The following is a 25,960-nucleotide window of genomic DNA, read 5'->3' as shown; positions in this document are numbered from 1 at the left end:
TTTTGGCCAATGCCCTTCGCGAGTGGAAATCAGAACTGGCCGTCGCGGGGCAAAGACGTGAATCTTAAATTTTAATGAGCTTTTACCCCATCAGTCTTAAAGCACCGACCCAGCGACACTGCCACGTAAATATAATTATTTTCTGCAACTTACAGGCTTTCAACACAATAGACAGCAGAATACCAAGGATAGTAGATACAATTTGCACGAAGAAATGGGCATACAATAGGTATGCTCGCACGTAACCGTCAAATTAATGTTAAAACACTAAACTTGCATTAGCCATCACCAGGACATGGGTCATCAATTAGAAGGCTTGTTTGACGAAGCTCTCCAACCTATCGTTATGTCCGCCAATAATCTAATTACTTCATAATTTATTCGTTCCTTGCGGTATATGCTTCCAATTTCTGCTATTCCTGATCCAACCGTTACCATTTCCGGTAAAATTCGACAAATCTTTCCCTCTGAACCCCCTTCTTTTATAGATGTAATAGACTTAAGTTAACTCTAACTTCAGAATGTTACCTCTTTCAAGGGTCATTTATATTTTTTCCCAATCTTTGAAAGAGGTACTGAAACTTGACTACTGTTGACGTTTCAATCTATTTCATTCTCATCATTCTTCCGTTACAACAAATTTCTATCACCTTCTGTTTTTTCTTTTTCTCACTCTGAGTAGATCTTACAGCTGCTGAGACGTGACCTCCGTTATTTTAAAGAATCCTTTCCCCTGGAGGGAGCATACGAGTCCAGTGGGATACTGAGAGGCCTCTGCTTCACCCAAGATATGCCATTTTTAGGGCATAAGAACTAATTGGGAAACTTTTGTTGAGCACAGCCATCACATATCTTTCCAAGCTTGTGTTGATTACTGTTGGTTGGTTTCCTTTTGCCAATTGTTGTGAGTACTATTAGGCCTTGGTTGTGCCTGATAGAAAGCCTTATACGTACTCCTTTTTTGCCCCACAATATCCCAGTTGCTTCTTCAAATGATCATAAATTAAAAACCTTAATGCCAAAACTATTCCACTTACTCCTGTGTCTTCACTAGTCTTATTTGGACATTACCTTCTTTGCTTCAATTGTAAACCCTTTAGTTTTTGTTTTGTTTATCTTAAGGTTGTACTTTTCATTTCCTTCTCTTTACGAATATTCATCATTTTTTATTCTTCTTTCTTTTCTATGAGTAAAGCAATGTCATTCCCAAATTAAACTATGTTTATCATTTATTTATGCATGTGCCCCCTTTGACTTGTAACTTGTTCACATTAAATCCTTCTCTATGCAACTAAACATTAAAGATCTTGGATGTTATTGAATATTTCTCCCTTACTTTATTTAATTTAACTCCTGTGCTTTCACCACACTTAACCCTACCATTAGCACTCTATGTAGTGTGAATTACTCTGCCAGCATAGCTCAGCCCAATTTACTTTAGAACTTAAAGGAATGCATTCCTGTTGATTTTTTGAAATCGATTTGGTTAGTAATTTATTAGGTACTCTTCCACTTTCCTTTCATGCAATGATAGGTCATATTTTTCTTAACTTTCTTGGCATAAATTGGTCTGACTAATTTTTCTAAAATTTTCAAATTCATCTACTCTATCTTTTTGGTGTGTATACAGAAAACTGTAACCTTTTTTAAGTCTCAGTATGATGGATACTTATTCATTCCTATTTAAATGAGTCATTATGACAAATTTAATGAAATCAATGTCTTATAGGTATGATGTAAAATGTATATGATAACCAGTGAGCTTATAACTTCACTAGGCAGAAAAAGTAAAAATACAATAATTATGAGAAAATTGAGACATATAATGGAAAAATATTACCAAGTGAGGAATAGTTTCAATCTCAGAAATGCCCCCTTTTGAAATTGGACTCCACTTGATTTTCAGCATTGAAGATCAGTGGAAAATGGAAATATTCAACCCTTTAAAATGGGTGCATGAAAAAGAATAAAATATGAAAACAATGGCATTAAACTCTTTAGATCCTTGTCCACATGAGATTGCCATCAATGTTCGAAAATGTCCTCAGCCTATCTTATTTGTCCTATGGATAATTTATGGGGGTCCAAAAATGTTCACAGCCTTCAAAGAGAATGTTTAAATGTATATAACAAAACCTTCTTTGTGTAATGAGGGAAGACAAAATTTTGAAACTTTGATTTCTATACTTGTCTCTGTTTGCATTCTGTTCAGAATCAAAATGAGTGAAAAATATCAGTAACACAATTATATGTCAGAGTCACAACCGGTGACCCCCACTGATGTTATTTAATGGAAAATTTTAAAATTCCTTAAAATTAGGGTCACGAGTTAAGCTGGTTTTTAAAGACTGCTATGAAATATATTGGAAAAGATGAAAATACTTCAAGGATGTTTTTCCATCAAATTGGTGATGGACATATCCTACCTCCCTAGGTGGAGAGTAGACACAAAATGAGCCTGGTGAATATCTTGGGAAAGTATTCAATAAAATTAAATTAACGGAAAGCCATGAAGAATGGTATATACGTTAAAAAGGCCCCGCGGTGAAACAAAACAACTATGAAAAAAAAGATGCTACTGCGGGAAAGTTAGAAATGCACAAGTGACCATGATAAAAATAACTTCATACTTTTCATATCCAAAGGAGGCATATATTAGTATCATCAATATGCCCATTGTAGGAGAGCTTAGACAGGATTACTGGAGTGATAGTTATTAAGTAATATTCAGCAGAGTGTAAGAGAGGCAATGAGAAGCAGCAGTTATATTAAAAAAAGATTGGTAGAAACATCGAATAGGTGGTCATAGAAAATTATTAGGAGAGGTAAAGGCTTGGCTATTGTTTAGGTTTACACTTCACCCACCAAGCATAGGAAGTAATAGGTCAACAGGGCGTAAAATTGATGAGAGGAATATTTATTTGCTAGTGCTCTTGGAAGGAGATATTTGATAGTGATGGGGGATTGGAATATGATGGTAGGCCAAGGGAGAGATGGTTAGGGGACTATGGTTTTTAAACAAGAAATAAACACAAGAAGAAAGTGATAGAGTTCTGCAAGAGACGGGTTAGCAATAGCAAATACTTGGTTTAAACACTACAATAAGCATAGGTATACAAGGAAAATGCCAGGTGATACAGAAAGGTGTCAGTATATATTATGGTTAATCACAGATTTAGGGACTGCATTAATAAATGACAGTTTCTGCGAAGCATATGAAGATAAAAACCACAATTTAGAACTACTTAAGTGAAACATCCTTTTAGCTTTAGAAACAGGATTATTAAATCACATGGCTCCCTGGGAGTGGATGTGGATACAGTTCATACTAAAGTACTAATGAAGTTTAACATCAGTTCAAAAGGATAAACCAAGGAGGACGGCGGAGGAAAATGAATGTAGAAGCATAAGCCAGGAGAAAAATAAGTTAGTAATTTATTTTCCTCCTGAGGAGTTTCAAGAGAAAATTATGACTTGCAAACATGAAGTTGAAAATCATCATAGGCCACAAATGAAACTATAAGAGCATAAAATAGAAACAAAACTACAAGGGAAGGGAATACAGATGAATGTATATGAAGATAGACAAGAGAAGTAAATGGAAGAACGCAAACACAGAATTAGATGACAGAATGTACTAAGAGTTGAACAATAAACTAAGGTGGAAAACTAATACAGTTAAATAAAAATGATGCACTGCAAGGATATGGGAAGTTTGCAAATGGAGGGGTGAAGTTGGTGAGCTGTACAGGAAGATGAAAGCAATTTCAGGAATGACGGAAAATCCATGAAAACTATCAAAGGTAATCAGGAAAGCTATAAACCAAATCAGAAAAGATTGAAGAGATATGGAAAGTATATATCAGAGGATCTATATAGTACAGACAGTAAAGACATTTGGCCAGCAAGCTTAGACATAGAGAATATGACGTAGATTGTGATAGCATAGGTCCGGGCATACTTGATTGTGAGATAAGATAGAGCATTAAGGGAATTGAAATTAAAAAAGGCTGTAGGGGTAGATAATCTTCCTGAGGGACTACTAGGGCTTAGGAAAATGTGGGGGGAAGATTGCTTGGGCTAATTTGGGGAATTTATGAGGAACGAATTTGGCCAGTAGATTTTAACAAAGCATTGCTTGTTCCTATTCCAAAAAATGGAGCGGCAGCCATATGCAAGGACTATAGAACAAAATGTTTGATTTGGCTTCCAGCTTAAGTGATTCTCAGGATCATTAATAAGGGGATTGAGGGCATGACAAATGATTACTTTGTGAATGATAAGGGTTTTTCAGTTAACAAAAGGGACAGGCACCCGTGGTGGCATAGCAGCAATGAGCCAATACCAGAGAGGAAAACATAAAGCTGTCAGGATGTATTTTTCTGTTTCATAGACTTCAAAAAGGCGTTTGATAGAGTGAATTGAGTAGAATTAATTAACATGCTGTAGAAAATAGACATGTTTTGAAGGGATACGCGGCTCATCTGCAACAATACGTCTCGAAATACTCAGGTGCTAATGACGAATGAAGTCTCAGAATGAGGAATGTTGGGAATGGTGTAAGGCAGGGGTGTCCTTAAGTACTGATGTTTTTCAATGCATATTGTGCATGGAAGATATGATTAAAGAGGCAAGGGAAGAACTGGAGATAGAAATGAAAGTAAGAGAATTCTTTCAATAATTTATATTTGCCGATGATCAAGCTCTAATTAACCAGTCAGCCAAGGAGTTGCAAACGGTGCTCAGCACATTAATAAGTCATTGGGATACGTATGGGGATAATAAATTAAGTCGATAAAATAAAGGTTAAGCTCTTTCCAAGGAGAGGAGGGCGAATTTATATGATAAAATAGGAATTCATTGACAGTGGCAAGTGGATAAATTTAATTATCAAGTATCTTGGACCAAAATGGTCAAAGTGATGGGAACATAAAGAACAATCGCATTTGGCACAGAAGCTTTCTCAAAGAGAAGGCAATCAATACTAAGACAACGCAATTGCAAACTCTTTTTGGCCATAAATACTAGAACTCAATAACCTCATATAATGTAAACTCATGAAAATATAATAAATATGCTATGTTAATTTTTAAGAAGCAACATTTTTGAAAAAAATTGAAGAGCGCATGCAACATCGAACAACAAACGAAAACCGGAATTCGTCAAAATAAGCAAATAATATTTAAATATTCTTGAGGGTTACTTTTATATAATTGTTTCTTCTTCTCTTCCCTTTCGATTGCTCATGAATTTTGCCGAGGTTTAAGTGATTTTATCGTGGTTTATTGTTAAATATGCTGGCCATGCCTGAGAAGCAGAAGAGAAAATGGGAAAAGAAACAGAAAAGGATATCTCACATGTTATTTAGAGATCTTGGAATAAAAACGTGCGAAAGTTCCAGGGTAACTTGATTTTTTTCCCATCATACTTAGGATATCAAATTTCCATTACTGCTTGTTTTTTAATGTACATTACTAACACACGACATGTTTATTCATTACGCAACTGATCAGCCTGTTCAGCATACTTTTTCCTGTAATTAATCGAATTTCATTTAGTTCCTCATGATATGCAATGCCGGACTTGTATCGGGTCTTCAGCGTGAGGAGGTAGTGGAGCTCTTTTCGCCGTTTGGCGGCATTGAAAATGTGGTGATGCTGCCGGGGAAGTCTTATTGTTTTGTTGCTTATAGTGACGAAAAATGTTCTGAAAAAGCATACACTTCTTTGCATGGGCAAGTTAATCTTCAAGTCTGTGATGCTACGCTGTTCTTGGCTTATTGTGAAAGAGGTAATGGTTACTTCTTAAAATGAAGATGTATTGGTTGCATTTTTTAGTTCTTTATAGTTACAGTTTTGGTAAACTCTTACTTTTATAAAGACAACTACGTTTTATACATTCCCAATTTACAGCGTACCTCTCGTCTAATGTCCCCGTTTTAAATTGTACCCCAGAGTATCTTTGTGACGAAAAAACCCGTGTTGACTCATCGCTCGTGAATTTTACTCTACCACTTTTTCAAGAAAAATATGAATATATACTGGAATATATTTGTCTATTAGCCTTTAGGTCCTTAATTTCTCATCCAAAAGCCGACAGGGATTGCAATGATTCGCCGTGGCAATGCTAGCTTTTCTAATCGTAATAATAAGCATATTATTTGATTTTTAGTTCAAAATCTCAAGCCCTATGAATTAATTGCAGTTGTGTGCGTTCTAAGTCCCCACAGATGAGCCTGAACGAATTTCTTCTACTTGGCCAAATGGACTTATTCTCATTAATGGCTTTGTGACGGAAGAAGAAGAGAATACTTTATTAAATTGCATAAATTGGGAAAGCAATAACGACCAGCAAGGTAGGTTGTGGACGAAAAAGATTTCTATAATTTTCATGAGGGAATGTTTTATTTCTTTTATTAATTTATATCATTTGTACAAACTACCGGGAATTCTATCTCAGTGACCAGTCAGGTATGATTGAATGTGATTTTATAGGAAGAAATTTGAAACACCGAAGAGTAAAACATTATGGGTACGAATTCAGATATGACAATAATAATGTGGACAAGGATACGCCTCTGACAGAAGATATACCGGAGCAGTGTGCATTTTTGACGCAGAGGCTACTTAACAAAACTGGCTTTAATTTTAAACCAAACCAGCTAACTGTCAATGAATATCAACCAGGACAAGGTGTTGAAGCTAAAAATGAAATGGTAACAATATGAAGTTGCAAAAAATACTATGGAATTTAAAGGAAATATATGTACAATTGCAGGAATACCTTCCCATGTGGACACTCACAGTGCATTTGAGGATATCATTGTTTCCCTTTCTCTTGGGTCGTCTGCTGTAATGGAGTTCAGATGTAATGGAGAGCATGTATGCATTTCCTTACCACGGCGTTCGTTGCTTGTAATGACGGGAGAATCCAGGTACATATGTATAATATGCCAATGGAAATATACTGCTTGGCATCTTAAGTGGGCTATTTAGGATGGTAGGTGTTCGATTATGCCAGCAAGTTGGCTCTAAAGTAGTGATATTATAGTAAATAATATTTTTTAAATTCATTACACTTCCAATGTTGGTGTTATTTTTTGGTGACTATCTTTGAGAAGGCACATACATCCTCATATATAAATTATACAGTACGCCGATGTTGGAATGAAAACTGATTAGTTAGTTTTAAGTTTTTCTAACCTCATTATTTTTTAGCTGTTAAATCTCTATTTTCCATTTTGTGCATCACTGAAAAAAATCACATATATCAAATATGTGAATATCAGTGAACATTTGGGAGTATATTCACCCTATCATGGTAAGTTTGCATATGATCATTATAAAAATAGACAGACATACCTACTAACATTTATTGGTGTAATGGCAAGTGTTGACTCCATTTTAGGTTAAGAAAATGACTCATCATGAATAGTTGCATAATAAATTTTATGAACAACCACAAGTTTATTTTTTGTACTATGGATAAATTCAATATTTCGAAATTAAGTCCTGATATGAAATTTGGGTTCATAGCCGCATCTTACCATGAAGGCTGTCAAAATGGGGTTTGCATGGCTAGTTAGGCAGAAAAACAATTGTATAATTGGTGGTACTTAACATTATTATAATTTTGATTGTCAACCTTTTAAGGCAGGTTTCATATGGACACATACTCAACCCTGCTACATTTCGTAGACTCAACTAACAAGATACGGCTCGATACCCAACATTATGAGAAACCCTACTAAAATTCCTCGTTCTTTCTCCATCCATTCCATCCAACATACCTATCCTTTTCCTCCCCCGACTTCACTGGTATGATGTTCTACCCTCTATGACTTATTTCAACGGTAGATTGCTAGTCAAAATCACTACATCCACCCTTATTGCCTCCTTTTTCTTTCTCCCAAAAAACCTCTTTCTTCCCACACCATTCTTAGTATATCTTTGTTTGTTTGCCTTTCTGTCCGATGTTCCTTTTCCATCCTTCACACCCATATCTCAAAAGCTTCTATTCTCTAGTCAATGATGAATTTGACCATCTTAGTCCCTAAAATAAGCAAGCTATGTAAATTGTTCCGCTTGCTCTAGTTTTGGCACTCAAATGTTAATTTTTAATTAATACTCCCATTCTTCAATGCCTCCTTACTTTTGTTTTATTTATATTGATTCTTATCGCATACCTACCATACTGATTATCTAACGTGCACAGCAATGATTGTAACCCCTTGACTGACTTCTATTTACTGTTCCAATAGTTTTGCTCATGCATTCCAAACCCCTTTTTTGAGATATTCCCATTTCTCTCTGATGTGCCCATCACCCTTTCCTTACTCATAATTTTCTTTAAAGCCAGCTGGTACTCCTCTTTTTTCATTCCGCTTGATACTTCTACATTTTAATTACTCATATGTCATTCCTTTTTTATTTTTTTGAAGAGGATGTTTCACTTCAATAGTTCTAAATTGTGGTTCTAATCTGCTCTGGGGAAACTGTGTCATTTATTAATGTAGTCCCTAAATCTCTGCTTAACCATAATATAGTCAAACTGACACCTTTCTGAATCACCTGGCATTTTCCTTGTATACCTATGCTTATTGTAGTGTTTAAACCAAGTGTTCGTTATTGCTAACCCCTATTTTTAGCAGAAATCTATTACTTTCTCCCCATTGTTATTACTCATGTGATCTAAAAGAAAATTTCAATAATCTCTTGACAAGATCCATAATTGCAAAAGAAGAAATAACCATTAGCTACATATATATTTCACTTAACTAAGCTCTACTTCTCTGCAAAATGGATGGGATTTGATTATTTAATAAGCAACCAACTTTTGCATTTGGCACTAATATTTCAGCATTCAAAACCAAACTGTATTATTGGCCATCAGTTAGACCTTTTTATGCAGTAAATGAATTTCTTGAGACTGATGACTTGGTTTTCGAGTAATATTATTGTAAACATCTGTTATGGTGCTTTTATTTTGTGGTTTTAATATTTTTTGATGATATCTAATGTGGTGTGCAATCATCTATTGATTTATGAAGGTTAAGATTACATATACAAAGAGAATATGATGATGAGGTTATGTCAGGTCTGGGCATACTTTATTGTGAGATAGAAAAGGAATCAAAGAAAATTAAAATGGAAGGGGCTGTGGGGGATAGGTAACATCCCTTCAAAACTATGTAAGTCTTTAGGGAAAAGTTGAAGGCAGAGTGTTTGTGGCCTCATGCATATGATTTTTGTCGAAGGAAATCAGCCAGAAGACTTTGTTCATCTGCATCACTGATAATTCAACTATTGAGGATAGGCTTTGGATGTCCCCCAACATCTTTGAATTAAAAATTAAGTTTCTATGGGGACTTACGAGGGGGGACCCAAAAGTAATGGAAATTGGGCTGCGGTGGGGAGCGAGAATGGGGGAAGCCTTTGTTCGGCCGGTCGTACGTCAGGCTCGCACCACCTGCATCAATATGCACAGTGCCATCGCTGTGACTCTATCAGTCCATCCGTGAGAGCTGTTTCAATGAATCAACTTTTTTCATTTCGGCGAAAAACATGATGGTGGATTATCAAGAGCAATGCGCTGGCTCATACTGTCCTATCCGTGAAGCAGTTTTTGACAAAAATCCTACTCTCTCGATTTAGCCCCCTGTGACTTCTTTTTGTTCCCCAGACTCCAAAGGGACATGAAAGGAAAGCATTTTGATACTGTGGAGGAGGTAAGACAAAAATCGCCAGAAGGCTTAAAGGACATCCTGATAAATGAATTTCAGAAATGTTTCAAACAATGGAAGCATCGTTTGAATAAGTGCATTGTGGTCAATGGGGAATACTTTGAAGGTGAACAAAATTTAATGTAAATATATTGAGAACTAAAGAATCTATAACAACATTCCTGTTATTTTTGGGTTCCCCTTGTATTCATGTTTGATGAAAATCATATCCATCTTCAGTCATTTATACTATCTGGCTTTGTGCTCTCCAAAAACTATTCACTTCCTTTGTTATCCCTGCTTACTTCACATTCTCCTTTCTACCATGGCCTTCAAGATCTCACCATGTATAGATATTTTCTTTAGCCATTCTATGTATTTTTTGGATTTCATCTATCAAATTCCTCTCCTCTTTAAACAAATTTAAGCTTTATTGTTGGTGTTCTTCCATATTGGACAATTCTTAATTCAATTCTTCTCCTCTGCCTCCTCCGTGGGTGCCACCACCTCTTCCCTTAACCGAAAAAGCCACAACCACCCACTTTGAAATTCTGCAGAACCCGACCCCCCCTCCTTCAACTTCCCCCCTCTCCTCTGTCTGAAGTGTATATATTCAACAGCTGTATGTGTAACTTGTACCTGATAATGCCGCAAGTTGGTGGGGATTATTAGGAGAAATCAAAAGGAGGCAGGAAAGATGGATTCAGAGCATTTCGATTGGCAATGGAATGTTAATAATTATGATAGAGGGGAGAATGTAAGGCAAATGAAGGGATAGGAAAGGCATGTTGGGCATAGGAAAGGCATGTTGGATGAAATGGCGGAAGAAAGTCTGACGAAATGGAGAGGGACTTCTGTAGTTTTGGATGTTAGGTGATGTTTTGTTAGGAGAGGCAGGTAAATGTATCTTTGTACAGTTATATTGGCTGTGCCCATCGAAAACCTACCTAAACTGGTAGGATAAAAAAATAATAATATATTATTCTTCACAGTTCTATGGTAACAGCCATCCATTTTCTTTTCTCATCCTCATAAGATCTCTTGTGATTCATGACTTCATAATTCTTTTTGTATTTACCTTACTTATTGTTTGCTCTATATCCTTACATGTTGGAAAGGCTTCTGTTGCCTTAGTTCCTTGAACTCTAAGGGGAGGAGCAATTATAGTTGTTTCTGGTTTGGACATCTATGTCAGATAGGTCAATGGTTTGGATCCAGATGAAAGTAAGTCTATGTGTATTCCTCAAAGAGGTAGCTGTAAGCGATGTTGTTACATGCATGCTAAAAACACTATTTAAGAAGGAAACAAGAAACTACCACAATTGTCATTTCCTTTATAAATAATCATTACAAAAAAACTTAAATGGGCTGAGATTGAGACTACGTATATTGTCCCTTTGTCTACCTAACCCCTGCATATGGACAAACGCAAGGAGAAAATCCTGGCAACCTCTGGACTAGGTGTCATGCCTGAGCAGTGGGTGAGGCAAAGCCTGATCACATAAAATCCTTCAACAACTGAACTGAAAGCATGGGGCAAATGAAAAGTCCCAGAAGAGGAATACTCAAGTGAAATATGGTCCTGGAATCTTAGGACAATGCTGAGGGCAGGTAAGCTAGAAAACATCAAAAGAGAAAATGATAAAGTAGGTATATCTTATATTTGTGTGAGATGAGATGGGGAGACAGTGGGGATTTTTCAAGCATTAATTATATAGAATTGTTATTGAGGAGAGCTTGCAGTTATTATTTGGTTGCTTTTATTAAATGATGCATACGAAATGGGATGAAGATTGACAACAAAGTTATTGAGATTCTCAATAAGTAGAAAATTTAAGTTAAACATTAAAGTTGGAGAGAAGAAACTTTGACAGATTCAGGAATTTATGTATTTGGGCAGTAGTTGTAAGGGAAATGAGCATAGTAATGAATGCATTAGAAGAAGAATTGCATTTGCAGATAAAAAAGACAATTGAAGATGGGCACAAAAGGAAGGAGTTGAGGAAAAAATTAGTGATGTCTTTAACATGGAGCAGAGCCCTTAATGGATGTGAGGCAAGAGGATTAACTTTGGTAGATAGGGGCTCTAGGTATGTGGGTGGGTGAAAGAACGGGGAAAATAAGTTGGAAATAGAAGAAAACAAATGCTGAAGTTTTAAATTGAGTGGCCAAAGAGAGGAAGTTGCTGGGGGAGATGTGGAAAAGGCATAGAGGTGGTATAAAAATTATTGATAAGTAGTGGGACTTTAAAGGCTGTGATGGAATGGATGTCTCTTTTCCTTCCTGCCATAATTAATGTTCAACTATGAATCCAATATTCTCTGCAGTCCATTTCACCTCACAAAAACCTAATATATTTATACTTCCTTTCTCAATTTTCGTTTTCAATTTTTGTTACATTTCTGACCTCAGCATTTTCTCAATATTACCCTCTTCCAAAGGTGGTGATCATCTTCTGTGCCTTCTAGTCCACTTTTTTCAACTTGGCTATGCAAGGACTTTGAAAGATGATGAGTGAAAAGCCATGCCTTCCTTACTGCTGGACATGGCAACCCATTGGGTTCAGCCTTGCTCAGCTAGTGGAGTCCCAAAGTTGTAGGGTTTTTGTTCGTTTTCTGTACAATACATGTAGCATTCATGCCATTATCATGGGAAAGTTAAATTAGGTGGTTTCCCACTACTTCTCATTAGTGCTTTTCATTGACACCATTACTTAAGTTGTCCTCACAATGGGAATAAGATGCCTTTGCAGAGTTACCTCACTGAGGATAAGACACTGCATGGATTACCTTTTGTCTGAATTCAAACCTTCGACCTATTTGATGCTTGGATCAGCTACCATTGATCTTGCTGGTGCAGCTCTAGGGCATCAGAAAATGCAACCCATTAAATATTTCATCATTATTATTGGTATTCTTCAATTTAAGATTGGTTTATCATTGACTTACTCTGAACAACGATACAAAAATACATTTCCTTGCATCTCCTTGACACAATCTGACATCCAAACTAAAATTAATCTTCTTCAATTCTGCATACTTCCTTCCTCTCTTCATTCTGCCCAACATGTTTTCCCTTTTGTTAGCTCTTACCTGCTTTCCTTATGTTCCCTTAATCACAATCTTGCATACCCTTTCCAAGTCTGCAAGTAACATACAGGTGAGATGGTGCATATCTGGGTGCTCCAGTCATTTACATTCAAACCTCCTCGGCTGAATCAAACTCACTGAATCTATCCAATAGCCACCTGCATATCCCCTCCAACCCCTAGTCCATTTCCTATTCGTCCCTTACCTCTCCTCCTGTCACCCTTCCCCCACACATATCCTCTCTGCTCTTCCCCCTAGAACTGCATTCTTATGGTGAGGGCTGTGCGGAAGGATTTCACTTTTGGGAATAGGAAATAGTCTGTTGGTGTCAAGTTGGGACTATAAGGGCATTGGGGAATCATCGCGATGCTGTTTTAGGTCTTCACAAACAGACACTTGACTCTGCTCTTGGTTGTTAGTCAAGACCTTCAGGATGAGTTCAGCACAGATCTTTTGCATCACCAAATTTTTAGTGATAATGGTGAACACTGTCATCTTGTCAATGCCAATACCATCTGCGATCCTGTGAACACTTAACTGATGGTCTCAGTTCAGCAACTCACTCTGATGCTTCTTATGCAAACCTTGTTTGTATGAATACATAAACGCCTATATATGTGTAAATATGTATATATGTATGTGTGTGTATACATATGTGTATATATGTATATTTATGTATGCGTGTGTTTATACATGTGTATATATGTATAATTTAATAATACACAGTTCCCGAGCACCATCTTCTGGTCAAATAATTAAGGCACTTAGTTGCATGAACCCTCATGGATTTCAGCATTAATTACATTTCCTTGCGAGCTCATTTGGAAAGTTGAAAATTCGTGGTTCAAGCCCCTGTTTAGGACTTTTTTGCGCTTGTGATCTGCATCCTTCAACCTTCCCCAACAATCCTGTGTTTGTTTTTTTCCGTTCTTAGTTTCGTAAAACAAATTTTTTTATATTATGTTTGTTTCATATGATTCTCAGATATCGTTGGGCCCATGGAATTACTCCCAGGAAAATGGATATCGTTTCAGTAAAAGAGGAAAGGAATGGCAAAGTGGAAGAATATCTGAGCGTGCGTCACAGAGGGACAAGAACATCTTTTACCTTTAGGCGAATTCTGCGAGGAGAATGTTTTTGTGATTTTCATCAGCAATGTGACTCTTTTAAGCTAAGAGGAATGAATACATCAGGAAATACATCTAAACAAATCAGCAAAGAAAGAGATTCATGTCTGAATGATGAAGTTGCTTCTAGGCTGGAAGCTAGGCATGTTCGAGATGTAAGTATGTGTGGAATCTAGCAATTGGAAATTTATTAAATGTATTGAGTTTATGCAGCCATTAATACTAAATGGACATAAGTGTGATAAATATGCTACATAATTAGAGAATCACTTGAAAATGGTATTACATAATCATGTGATAGTAACATTTTATTTCGACTGTTGGAGTCAGTGTGTTAATACTTGGAGGGCTTACAGCCCTTAGGTTGTTGGTTTGACTTCTGTTTTAGTACTGATACTGTTTTGCTAAGGATAAGTGACTTTATTAAATGCAGTGACAGAATTTCAGCGCAAGAAGTGCCTTAAATCAAAATTTATTACACTTGATATTCTATAATCCCTTAGGTGTACGAAGAAATAGCTTCGCATTTTAGCGAAACTCGACATAAAGCATGGCCAAACATTTCCAAATTTGTGGAGGATCTAGCTGCTGGGTCAATCTTGTTGGATATTGGCTGTGGAAATGGAAAGTATTTTGGCTGTAATAAAGGAATTTTTGAAGTAAGCCCATTTTTAAAAAAGTTTTTAATGAACTGATGAGTTAAACTTTGTGTCATTTGTTAAATAAATCATATTGTGCTACTTAGGTTGGATGTGATCAGAGTGTTAGCCTGTCCACAGTGGCCAAAGATAGAGGATTTCAAATTTTTACATGTAACTGTCTTCACCTACCACTGAAACCAGGAACAGCTGATGCATGTATTTGCATAGCAGTAATCCATCACCTTTCAACAAAGGTAATAAGATGTAAAAGGAAAATATTTTTGAACTTATTTTTATTGTGTAATATGTGAAATGTAATTTTTCTGGTTTGCTTAGTCAGGTGGGTAGCATACCTGCCTGCTAACTGAAAGGTTGCAGGTTTGAGTCCTACCTTGGGCATGGGTGTTGTGTCAACTTTGGTGCTTTGACCCTTGGGAAACCTAAGACTTTTATAAGCCTAAGAGGTACTGGGATCCCAAGGGGCACATGGACTACCAGGGGAATCTGTAGAGCAAGAAATTACCTTTTTATAAAAAAAATATTTCAATAAGTTTGAAAGAATCACAGTATGTCATTAAGTACCTTAAAAAATTGAGGTTTATATAAAGTAATGAACGTTCTATTAGGAAATTCTGCATGTATGTGTAAAATAATTGGCTGAAATTGAGACGAAGAACATAATATATTATTTAAAGACTGAAAAAAATGTCAAGTGAACTCATTACATGTATTAGTTTTGTTAAGAACTAAATAGGAATTTATTATGGTGTGAGCATCTTTTACCTGCTTTGATTATTTAGCAGAATATCCAGCCATTAGTTTCAATATTACATATCTTATATTTTAATGTTTTTGGCCATTACTTGTGACAAAATTCTTGATTGCTGCGAGTGTCTACATAATTGAAATATTTTACAGGAAAGAAGACTTCAGGCTGTAATCAAAATTGTTGAGGTTCTTAGATCTGGAGGTCAAGCTCTAATTTATGTGTGGGCCAAGGAGCAAGAGAGGGGAAAGGTCAAATCAACCTACTTGTTTCAAATGGGAAAGAAGAGTGCCAGTGTGAGCGATTCATGTATGGCATCCATGGAACATCAAATCGCTGAATTGAATATATCGCTTCCAGTGCATGTAAATCGAACTGACTTTAAGCATGGTGACCTGTTGGTCCCATGGAAATTGAATTCAAAAGGTGACTCAGGAGGGGATTTCGGAAGAGTGAACCCAACGTATTTCAGATATTACCATGTGTTTGAAGAAGGAGAGTTGGATTCCCTTTGCAGTCAAGTAAAAGGTGTGAACGTGAAGAAAAGTTATTATGACCAAGGTAACTGGTGTGTATTAATCGAAAAAGAATAAAAAAACACATTTATTATGATGGACTTAGTATAAAAATTATTTTGAAAATTTATTTTTTTAAACAAGAAAAGAATGAATAAAATATGTTCCTTGAGCCAACAGACAAGAAAGGAGCACTTCATTTACAGTAGCTGCTTAATATCCTTCGGCACTTTCCTATAGTTGTACAGTAACACCCAAAATAAAGAAATTCCATTTACTCAAAAGCACATCTCACATATAGTACAAATGATTCTCTAAATTACCATTTTATTTACACCTCACACCTTTAGATAAAATAGCCCTCACATTTAGCTCATCATTCAATACTTGAGCCTTATAAAAGTTTACATGCGCACAGCTTTCAACTAGCTCCCACATTTTCTTTTCAATACATAGCTGCAAAATATATTCAAACAGCCTAATTAACCAGTGATCATTATATCCGGGATTATTTACCTGCAATTAATAGACTTCTAAGAGAACTTGACACAATAGCCATAAATGTTAACACAGTGAGAATGTGGTGCAAAACTACCACACATCACTCGAGAAGATTTGGAAATTATTGAATACAAGACAGAAACATCTTCAAATGCAAATTGGTCTTTGAGGTAGGCAGAGGTTATAGTAGGCAGTCTTATCCCAAAATGTTGTGGGTTTCCAACCACACCAACCCTTATTTTGAATAATGCCTAGGTCCTCTCCACCAGTATAATGAGGATCTAATATAAGAAACTTCAAGTCACCAGTGACAGCATTGAAGTGAACACCTAAAATTGTATGAGCCAACACACCACCACCTGAAAACAAAGAAGTGCCTTAGTTTATAAAAAAAATTCGATCATAATGAAAACCTTGGTACAAAAATTATATTCCCACAGACCTAAGAATAAAATAATCCAAACTATTTCTACACTTAATTTAAACTAATTTTTTTACGAACCAATCATTACAGGTGTGCCTTGTGTCTCAAAATGATATGCCAATTCACGTCCCTTGGCTTCCAGTTCTTCACCAGAGGATACTGAAATAATTCTGGATGATACGCCCAACATACTGTCCAGCACGAAACTTACTTCTGTTGAGCCTATCCATTGCTTGGTGCCAATGAAAGAGCTAGGTTTATCTCCCAGGTCCACAAGGCACTTCTGGATTTGTTGGTGACTTGGAATAGGCTTATTTGTATAACCTTGATACCTGGTAATAGAGTGGAACTATTAGAAAAACATACTGAAGAAATTAACATTCCAAAGTGAGAATAATGACCAAGCATGCATCAGTCATTAAGATTATTAATTATCAAACTCTAATTTGAGTTTGTTCCGACTCTGAGCTGTACACACCGTGACTTATGACTTTATCCTCGCAATCATCACTTAAAAAAGCTGAAATTTTTGTGAAATGAAACTTATGCATAATACAGACAGAAGGACAGGCATTCGATGGATGAGAATTCACCATCACAAAATTAAGTTGTAACATTCACTCCTTTTATCTTTGATTATCAAAGAGAAAAATGCAATTCAAGAAACAGGAGTGGAAAAAAGTATACAAATGTACAGTTTTATAAATTTGAGGAACATTTAAATGTAGTTCACTGTAATTACCTGAACCAAGAGATGATGGTCTGCAGTGATCTGTAAGCACATCCCCATCCATTGTCATTCATATTTTCTTGCATGTAATGATGATAACTATACAGACCTTGTACCAATGATTCCTCTCCACCTTGAACTAGAAAAATTAGTTCAAAATATCAGAATTTACACTTTCATTATAAAAATTCTGTTTAGATATTACCATATTTTTCCATCGATAACGCGCACCTTATGTATAATGTGCCCTCAGAACTTTGGAGTTATCATGAATTTATATAGATACCATGCACCCAGGGCTTCATAGTTATCTTGAATGTGTATAGATACCGCACACCTGTACTTACATATATATATATATATATACTACCTTGATCAAAAAGTTCCCGGAATAACCACCGTGTGGCGCTCCCATCGTTCCGATTTGAGTTCTGTTTTTTTTTGGCAAGAAATAATGAGCTCTACGGCCTCTCAATAAAGAAGAAAGGGGAAGAAAACTCCAATGGCCGTAAGGATTAGTTGCCAATCTCTCGTCAGACCAAATGTTGTGTTGGTGTGACGGGAATCACGTCAGGGACCAACCACAACCTCTCGACCAGAATACCCTCGCACACCTTCACAGCCTCGTGAAGGATTTCAGGCAGGATAGTGTGCGTGTGGCTGTGTGTTGGTCCCTGACGCGGATTAATCTCCCGTAAACCACCACAGAGGGTATTCTGGTCGAGAGGTTGTGGTTGGTCCCTGACGTGATTCCCGTCACACCAACACAACATTTGGTCTGACGAGAGATTGGCAACTAATCCTTACGGCCATTGGAGTTTTCTTCCCCTTTCTTCTTTTCTGTTTTTTTTGTTAAATTGGTACATCTGTTGTTGATATTCCCTTTAAATCTTAGTGTCATAACTTGACATTTGCAAAAGTTACGTAGCCAAGAGTACATCTATCTCTGTGTGTGTTGGCGATTTTTTACAATTTCAGAAATGGATTTAAATTTGCAACAACGAACTTGTATTAAATTTTGCGTAAAAAACGGATTTAGTGGCGCACGGACGTTGGAAATGTTGGAAAAGTGTTTCGGCAACGATTCTCTAAAAAAAAGGTCGTTTACCAGTGGCGCGAGCGGTTCAGAAGTGGTCGTGAGTCAATCGAAGATGATGAACGCAGTGGCAGACCATCGACATCGAAAGTCGGTGAAAAAATTGATAAAGTAAAAGAAATGTTGGTCAATAACCGCAAATTAACCATCAGAGAAATAGCGGAGGACTTGAACATTGCCTATGGATCCGCCCAAGACATTGTGGTTAATGATTTGGGTTTCCGTCGTGTAGCAGCAAAGTTGGTGCCAAAAGACCTCAATTTCATGCAAAAAAGAGACCGTGTTGACGTCGCAAAAGACATGATTTGCGAGGCTGAATCCGATCCCACATTCATCAAAAGGATCATTACTGGAGACGAGACGTGGGTTTATGAGTACGACACGCAATCCAGACATCAGGCAAGTGAATGGCGTTCACCAAATGAGCCGAGACCAAAAAAACCACGTCGTTTTCAGTCAAAAAAGAAGGCAATGCTGACGGTTTTCATGGATTACAACGGTGTAGTGCATCATGAATTTTTGCCAGAAGGCCAGACAGTAAACAAAGAGTATTATTTGGGCATTATGAGACGTTTGCGTGAAGCAATTCGCCGAAAGAGACCAGAAATGTGGGCAGAAAACTCGTGGATTTTGCACCATGATAACGCACCGTCGCACAGTGCTATCATTATTCGTAATTTTTTGACGAAAAATGCAACAAATACCATCCAACAGCCACCGAATTCACCTGATTTGGCTCCCTGTGACTTCTTTCTGTTCAATCGAGTTAAAAAACCATTACGGGGAACGCGTTTTAGCAGCCGAGAGGAAGTAATGGAAAAATCGCAGGAAGCACTGATGGACATACCGAAAACCGAATATAAAAAATGTTTCGAGGATTGGATCAAGCGCTGGCATAAGTGTGTTGCAGTCGATGGGGATTACTTTGAAGGGGACAATATAGATTTAGATGAATAAACTTGTATTTTTAATTTTCTGAATAAATTCCGGGAAATTTTTGATCAAGGTAGTATATATATATGCACATAATAATTATATATAGTGCATGTAAAATACACTTATATCTGATGTGTGTGTGTAAAAATAGGGCTGTTTTGATTTTTTCAATTTTCCTTACATAATGCACATCATTATTTTTTTGATCATCTGAACATTTTTGTACAGATAACGAGCGCACTACCGATGGGAAAATACAGTACTCCTCTAATCATGAATGTTTTGCTTGATTAAAAGGTAATAACTACACTATATAGATATGTGATAACCAAAGGTTTTCTTAATACTAATGAGTCTAAATGTGGCTTAAATAACTTTTTAAATCTTAAAACTTTTATAGTCAACCAGTTGTCAAGAAAGAATAAATATGCATTTGTCAATGCCACTATTCAATGCAAAATCCATGCAGCATATGTTTCTGCGAATGGATAGCAGTAAAATACAGAAAACTCACCACCAGATGGACTAAGTGTTTCATGAGGATTGATGAGTGGAGAATTTGGAGGCATCTCATCCCGGAAAACGTACTGATTATTTCGCCGAAATAGAGGTATGCTGTCTGTCAATGCCAGACGGGAGTGCAGAATTCTTCTTTCAAATTCTAAGAAAGAAGAAGAAAATTTTGTTCAGGGGTTTGGAGGTGTTACTCCACTGGTGGATCACTGAACTATGACCCGAGTGCCTGGGTTTGGTTCAGGGTACCTCTTGGCATCCTTAGCTTTAGCAATGTGTGATTTTTCACAAGCCTAATCTTTCTGGGAAACCATACGCAAACCAGAGAAAGGTAATGGCCTCCTTCCATTGTGTGAATTTCACATATCACATAGGGGTGGAATCTACCCTTGCCTATCAAACAAACCTTTGGGTTGAAATATGGGTAGTAAAAACATGCCTAAAATTAAGTCATTACCAAATTACCCTCTAAATTACACAACACAAAAAGCCCACTGGGGATTATTCACTTAGTCAATGTACATGCTAAATTCAATCATGTTTTATGCTTCTTCATGCAATAAAATTACAAACGGCATTTAAGCTCTACAAAATGAATAAATTACATCTGTGATATGGATGTTAAGGTCACCAAATATATACATATTGATGAATTAAAAGGCGTGACTATGGTCAAATAATGTTGCCATTTCTTATGTATCCAAGGGTTATCAATACCTAATTTGGCAGAGTTATCAATTTTATGGAAAGTCATTAATCTTGCAAAAGTCAATCAAAATTTGCAGTTTAAATTGCCATCATATGTGAAAATTCAAATGGCCGATAAGTTAGTTATATTTGCGTAAGCCACATTAAGGACAATTTTGGGAGGGGCAGACACATCTCCACCCATTATTCATTTGAGGTCAAGGGTTAAGTACCTTTTTCACAAAATATTATAATGACAAATTTACGCAGTGATTTCACTAAACTAGGAATTTTCTTTTTCTTTTCTTATCTGCCAAAAAAAAGATATTTTTGGCAGATAAGAAATAAGCTGAAATTAGAACAATTTTAGACAACCTGATAAAGAGCCACTTCAATTTCCACCATTGGGCTTTAAAATTGAGGATAAAAATGGTGGTTATAATTCACTCAAATTTTCTTTGTTACTCCAGGAGAGCTTGTGAATATTTGAGTGCATCCACTGCAGATGGAGAGGGGTACAACTAGGCATTGCCATTTCTCTCAAAATGCAACTGGATAAAGGCATTTATTGCACAAAACTTCAAACACATTTGGTAACACAGCACACATGGATCTGATGTTCACCACACAGAAGACAGCCCATGTTTTCTGTTGGTTATGGTGTTCTCTCTTCATTCCTATTGGCTCCCATACCATTTTTTTTTGGAAACTTTCTCCTGATCTCCCCCTATGTAGTACTTATGTGGAGCTATCTTAGGCCCTGAATCAAACATATCTGAGCAGACACAATGAGGATGACATTGAAACCATTTTGATAGTTAATAATAAAACTGAGGAAAAAAATTATGGTAATAATTCTCCAGTAATGCAGCGTGGAGTTTGACAATTTGAACTAATTCATTATTGTAAGTATGATCGTATTGTACTCATGTTTTTAAAGGAACTTAATTGAATCTTCATATGCTCTTGTCCTTGATTAAGCAAAAACTGTTAGTCACTTTTGTAGCAGTGTTTAATGAACTGACTGGTACCTTCATTAACTTACTACCATTTCTTTGCATTTAATACAATTCTTGTGAAATGTTTTGCTGAACAATGCACTTCCTAATATTCACCACATTTTAAAAGTGAGGCCTAACTGTTGAGGTACTTCTGTTGTTTTTTCCCTTTTACATTGTTATAATTCTACAACTTCACATCTCACAAATGCTAGCTCCTTCATGGTGGCTTGATGCAAACTAAAATCTATAATGCCTATTGCATATACAAAAAATTGTCAGGGATCAGGATACTGTGGCTAATGTACTGGCTTCCCACTAGGAGAGCCCGGGCTTGAATCCTTGAGATGGTAGATATTTTTCAGTGGTATCCTGATCCCTACTAGAGGTGCTTTGTGGATAGTGTTTTGAGTGAGTATGCCAACCGCCAGATGAGTCGTTTAACTACAGACCCCTTGGTGCCTTTCATTTAGAGTAGGCTAATGCTGATGTCTGGCTTCTCTCCACCCTTCCTTTCCTTATGGTACAAATTACCCTAGCTGTTGGTTGCCTCCCCTAAAAACTACTACTGCCATGAAAAATTGTCCTTCAGCTTAAAAAGCAACTTCCACTTACCTAATTCAGCATCAGTTGAATCTCGGGGTAACAGTAGCGTAACGAAATGCCCACATGGTGAGGGTAGGTAATGGTATGGAGTAGGCTGACTGGGGCATTTTAAGCTGCCTGATTGAGACTGTTGTAGCATCTGAGAAAGAATGCATTCTTTTGATGCTCTTAACTGACTGCAAACACTTTCGACAAGAATTGAATAAAGATGAGGAGCTTTGGTGTCTCGGTGAACCAAGGACAAGGAATCCACAGGCAACACCATCTGGAGGCACTTGAAATTACCTAAACAGATTCAACAAGGATGATAAATGTACAATTTCAATCTCTAACTCAGTCCTGAGTGACAAATGTTATCATTTAGATGTTCAATGTTACTTAGTAGATAGCAAAATACACAGAAACGTAAACCCAGAAATTAAAGTAAGTAGAAACTAATTTAGGAATGCAGGCATACCGTGAATTGGCTTTCTTGAATACTAAATGAATGTCATTCAATTGCACAAAAAACATCAAAATTTGGTAAAGGGTGTACAAAACTTACAGCTCACATGAATATATATAGGTATACATATTCAATGCCAAAGATTTGAATTAATGGGCTATAAATCAGAAGATGAGTAGGCTAGTGATCCAGTTAAAACAAAAAAACATTGAACTGCATGGGAATGAACATGTCATATTTGTTGAGTGTTACTCATCAAAAACTTGCACTGTGCATTTCTTCACATTTTTATAAACAACATAGCAGGATTTTACTGTTTAAACACAAAAAAACTTACATGGAAAAAACTCGACACATACCTTTTTGATGTTGTATAACAGGCGCACAAGCATTTTTTTCCAATGAATATCTCTCTCTTGTTGGCCTTATCAGCAGCTGTACAGGAAGGACATCCTAAGAAGATACAGGGAATCATAATTTGGCTACGACCTTCGAATGTGAGCAAAATTGTAATGAAAGTTATAAAAATACACGGAAAACTTACGAAATCTTTAGATGCCCTTTTCCTTTTCTTGGTATTTCCATCAAAACACACATTATACAAATCTTTCAATGTCATATCTTCACCAGACACTCCTGGACCTTTCAGCCCAGTTTCAGAATCAGAACTTGTTAAAAAAATTGATGGCTTAGGGAAATAAAATGCCGAAGAGCCTGAAGACAACTGTAAAATATGAACAAAATTAACAGGAGAAATGGAAAAGTATTGCGATGGATTTTACTGCAAAACCAATTCGACAACAATCTCACAACCAACGAAAATTAAGAAACACAGTTATACGAAGTGTAAGAAGTTGGAGAATTCGATAGTACCCTGACATACCTTCCTCTGAAGAAGTTCCATAGAATTCTTTATTTGTTCATTAGAAAGCTCCGAATCTAATCGCAGAGATGCTTTCAGCCTAACTAAAATAAACGATTCCAATAATTCTGATTCAGTAAAAACTTCGAAAGTTTTTTCGGTAAATACCTCACTGATAACACACTCTGCTTTTAACGAACTTGGGTCAGCAATTTTGTATTTTAATAATAAAGGGTTATCAGTGACACTGACCTCCTGAAAATCGAGAACACACGCAATGAAGTAAATAGCAGGAATGTCAAAGTTTCGATTTCAGCTTTTTTCAATACAAACCTCCAAAAGTTGTACGATCTTGTCATCTACTCCATCATTTATATCATCATACCATCGCACAACTCCAACAACATCAACTTCGGTAGGGAAATTTAATCCAACTACATCATTTCTTAATCCCGTAGGCAGATTCACATTTATGCTTTTTCCTCTTTCAGCAACATTTTTCGGAGCATTATAGTAGCGTTCCACGGTAAAACCCAACACGAACACTTCTCCTTTATGAATTGCGCCATAGATAAAGCCAACGCACTCAGTCTTCACTTGATAAAAACGCTGTAAATTAAAATGTAGAAATAAATTCAGAGGAGTTAAGTGACCACGGGAAAGGTACCGTAAGCTTCCCATTTTCTGGGAATTCGAGAAATACTGACAAATGATTATTGATACATTAGGTTATTAAAAGTGTACAGAAGAGAAATTAAGCGATCGACTTACCTCTATGACACAAGATGACAACTTCAAACGCGGAGACATTTCTATTCCTACGCCAGTTCAAGCTACAATACGTGCCCACACGCTTCCAATACTCATTTGTTTTAGTAAACAGAGACGACAGCATACTGGAAAATGTGGGAAAATGTTCAGACAAGTTCTCCAGAAATATTAAACTTCTAAATACCATGGACCCTCAGAATATGGAGTGGATGCATCGAGGAAGGCGATACCAGACATGGAAATATTAAATTAAGGTAAATTATATTTTGTTTATTTATTTAACGCATGGATATTCATAAACCAAGTGAGAGAAACTTGTTGAACTCTTACCACAGTTTGAATCCTTTGATGAAGATATTTGAATTAGCGTGGAGATAAAAGAAAAATAATGACTACGGGTGATACTTGCTTCAATTAGCAAGACATTTTATCATGTTACTAGATTTTATAGAACTATTTTGGTTTAGTTAAATGTGATTCATAATGTGAAACACTGAAAATGTGGGTGAGGAGAAGATGGGATAGGTGAAATTGGCAGTGAGGAAAAAAACGAGGAAGACGGGTTTAATGGGAAAAATACAGAGGAGGCAAGGAAGATGGATGCATAGCATTTTGATTGCCAATAACACGTGTATGTTGAAGACTATGATGCAGGGGACAATGCTAGGCATATGTATTTTGGACGAAAGCAAAGGAGGAAGTATGTGGAATTGAAAAACTGTTTGTTAAAGTGCCTGAATTCAGGTTATGTTTTCAGGGTGTGTGGGTCACCGATGGAACGTAGAAAAAATTTTCTGGTACCGAGAATCCCGGGGCTAAAGTGCAGTATATTCGCTTTACGAGGTCGGACCCTAGACATAATAGCTAGGAAAGACCTAGGCAATAATAGCTGAACTAGAGAAGATCCAAGAGAGGCGGTAGGAACTTATAAAAGAATTTAATGTTATCGGCATTAATCTAGCATGGTTAAACAGAGAATATGACGTAGAGGAGCATAGCTTAGGTCCAGAATTAATCGATGGCGAGATATAAAGGGAATTGAAATCAAATAAGGTCGTGGGGGCAGAAAACATTCCCGCGGAACTACTAAAAGGTTTGGAAAAAGAAAAAGTGGAAGGAAGAGTGTTTAACGGATTGATTTTTCCCATTATGAAATAGGGATATGGTCGGAAGAGGTTGCCGGGTCTGCGTTAGTTCCTATTCCAAAAAACGGAATGTCATTAATATGTGAGGACTACATGACAATAACTTTGATTTCGCTCGCAGCTAAAGTTGTTGTCAGGATCATGAACTATAGGATGGAGACAATGATTCTTTAGGAGATGATCAGTTTGGTTTTAGGAAGGGGAGAGGCATGCGTGAAGGCATTGCAGTAATGAGATCACTAATAGAGAGGAATATACAGAAGAACACAATCAGGACGTATTTGCCTGTTTCGTAGATTTTTATAAGGCGTTTGATAGAGTGAATTGGGAAAAACTAATGAACATATTGCAGAAAATAGGAATATACTGGAGGGACAGGAGGTTAAT

At 36.6% G+C, this 25,960-nt stretch overlaps 2 protein-coding genes across 7 annotated transcripts; one reads left to right on the top strand and one right to left on the bottom strand.

Moving 5' to 3' along the window:
- The first annotated feature begins 333 nt into the window (after nt 1-333).
- LOC139697625 (tRNA (carboxymethyluridine(34)-5-O)-methyltransferase ALKBH8) lies at nt 334-16,077 on the top strand. 6 transcript variants are annotated; one of them, XM_071596406.1, is made up of 10 exons: nt 334-443; nt 683-904; nt 5,559-5,790; nt 6,221-6,355; nt 6,495-6,692; nt 6,778-6,934; nt 13,795-14,092; nt 14,441-14,596; nt 14,683-14,832; nt 15,497-16,077. In XM_071596406.1, the coding sequence occupies exons 3-10, from the start codon at nt 5,565-5,567 to the stop codon at nt 15,935-15,937; spliced, it is 1,761 nt and encodes a 586-aa protein (XP_071452507.1). In that variant the 5' UTR covers nt 334-443; nt 683-904; nt 5,559-5,564; the 3' UTR covers nt 15,938-16,077. The 6 variants fall into 6 exon arrangements, with proteins under 6 accessions (XP_071452507.1, XP_071452508.1, XP_071452509.1 ...); XM_071596407.1 differs by having other exon boundaries at nt 383-490; XM_071596408.1 differs by lacking the exon at nt 334-443 and adding an exon at nt 508-572.
- Nucleotides 15,954-24,502, bottom strand: Ufsp2 (UFM1 specific peptidase 2). Its single transcript, XM_071596410.1, has 10 exons — nt 24,429-24,502; nt 23,991-24,266; nt 23,679-23,912; nt 23,340-23,519; nt 23,155-23,248; nt 22,360-22,635; nt 20,061-20,207; nt 17,527-17,653; nt 16,863-17,116; nt 15,954-16,719 (listed from the first exon to the last, which is right to left on the bottom strand). Exons 1-10 carry the CDS (start codon nt 24,465-24,467, stop codon nt 16,508-16,510), a joined length of 1,839 nt encoding a protein of 612 aa, XP_071452511.1. The 5' UTR covers nt 24,468-24,502; the 3' UTR covers nt 15,954-16,507.
- Between the last annotated feature and the right edge of the window lie 1,458 nt (nt 24,503-25,960).

This window comes from Hetaerina americana, unplaced genomic scaffold, assembly GCF_022747635.1.
Source record: "Hetaerina americana unplaced genomic scaffold, ioHetAmer1.1.p SCAF_8, whole genome shotgun sequence".
NCBI classification, from domain to species: domain Eukaryota; kingdom Metazoa; phylum Arthropoda; class Insecta; order Odonata; family Calopterygidae; genus Hetaerina; species Hetaerina americana.
Note: the sequence above shows the minus strand (reverse complement) of the source record. Positions and strands in the feature narration are given on the sequence as shown.

What these genes read in the sequence shown, in the direction of transcription:
- LOC139697625 (XM_071596404.1), top strand. Translation starts at nt 5,295, where the DNA reads ATGCTGGCCATGCCTGAGAAGCAGAAGAGAAAATGGGAAAAGAAACAG. An exon ending in TGAATATCAACCAGGACAAG is followed by an intron (nt 6,693 to 6,777) that starts GTGTTGAAGCTA and finishes GTACAATTGCAG; the next exon opens with GAATACCTTCCCATGTGGAC. An exon ending in GTAATGACGGGAGAATCCAG is followed by an intron (nt 6,935 to 13,794) that starts GTACATATGTAT and finishes TATGATTCTCAG; the next exon opens with ATATCGTTGGGCCCATGGAA.
- Ufsp2 (XM_071596410.1), bottom strand. Translation starts at nt 24,467, where the DNA reads ATGTCTCCGCGTTTGAAGTTGTCATCTTGTGTCATAGAG. An exon ending in TTCAACTGATGCTGAATTAG is followed by an intron (nt 20,208 to 22,359) that starts GTAAGTGGAAGT and finishes CTTCTTTCTTAG; the next exon opens with AATTTGAAAGAAGAATTCTG. An exon ending in AGGCACACCTGTAATGATTG is followed by an intron (nt 16,720 to 16,862) that starts GTTCGTAAAAAA and finishes CTTTGTTTTCAG; the next exon opens with GTGGTGGTGTGTTGGCTCAT.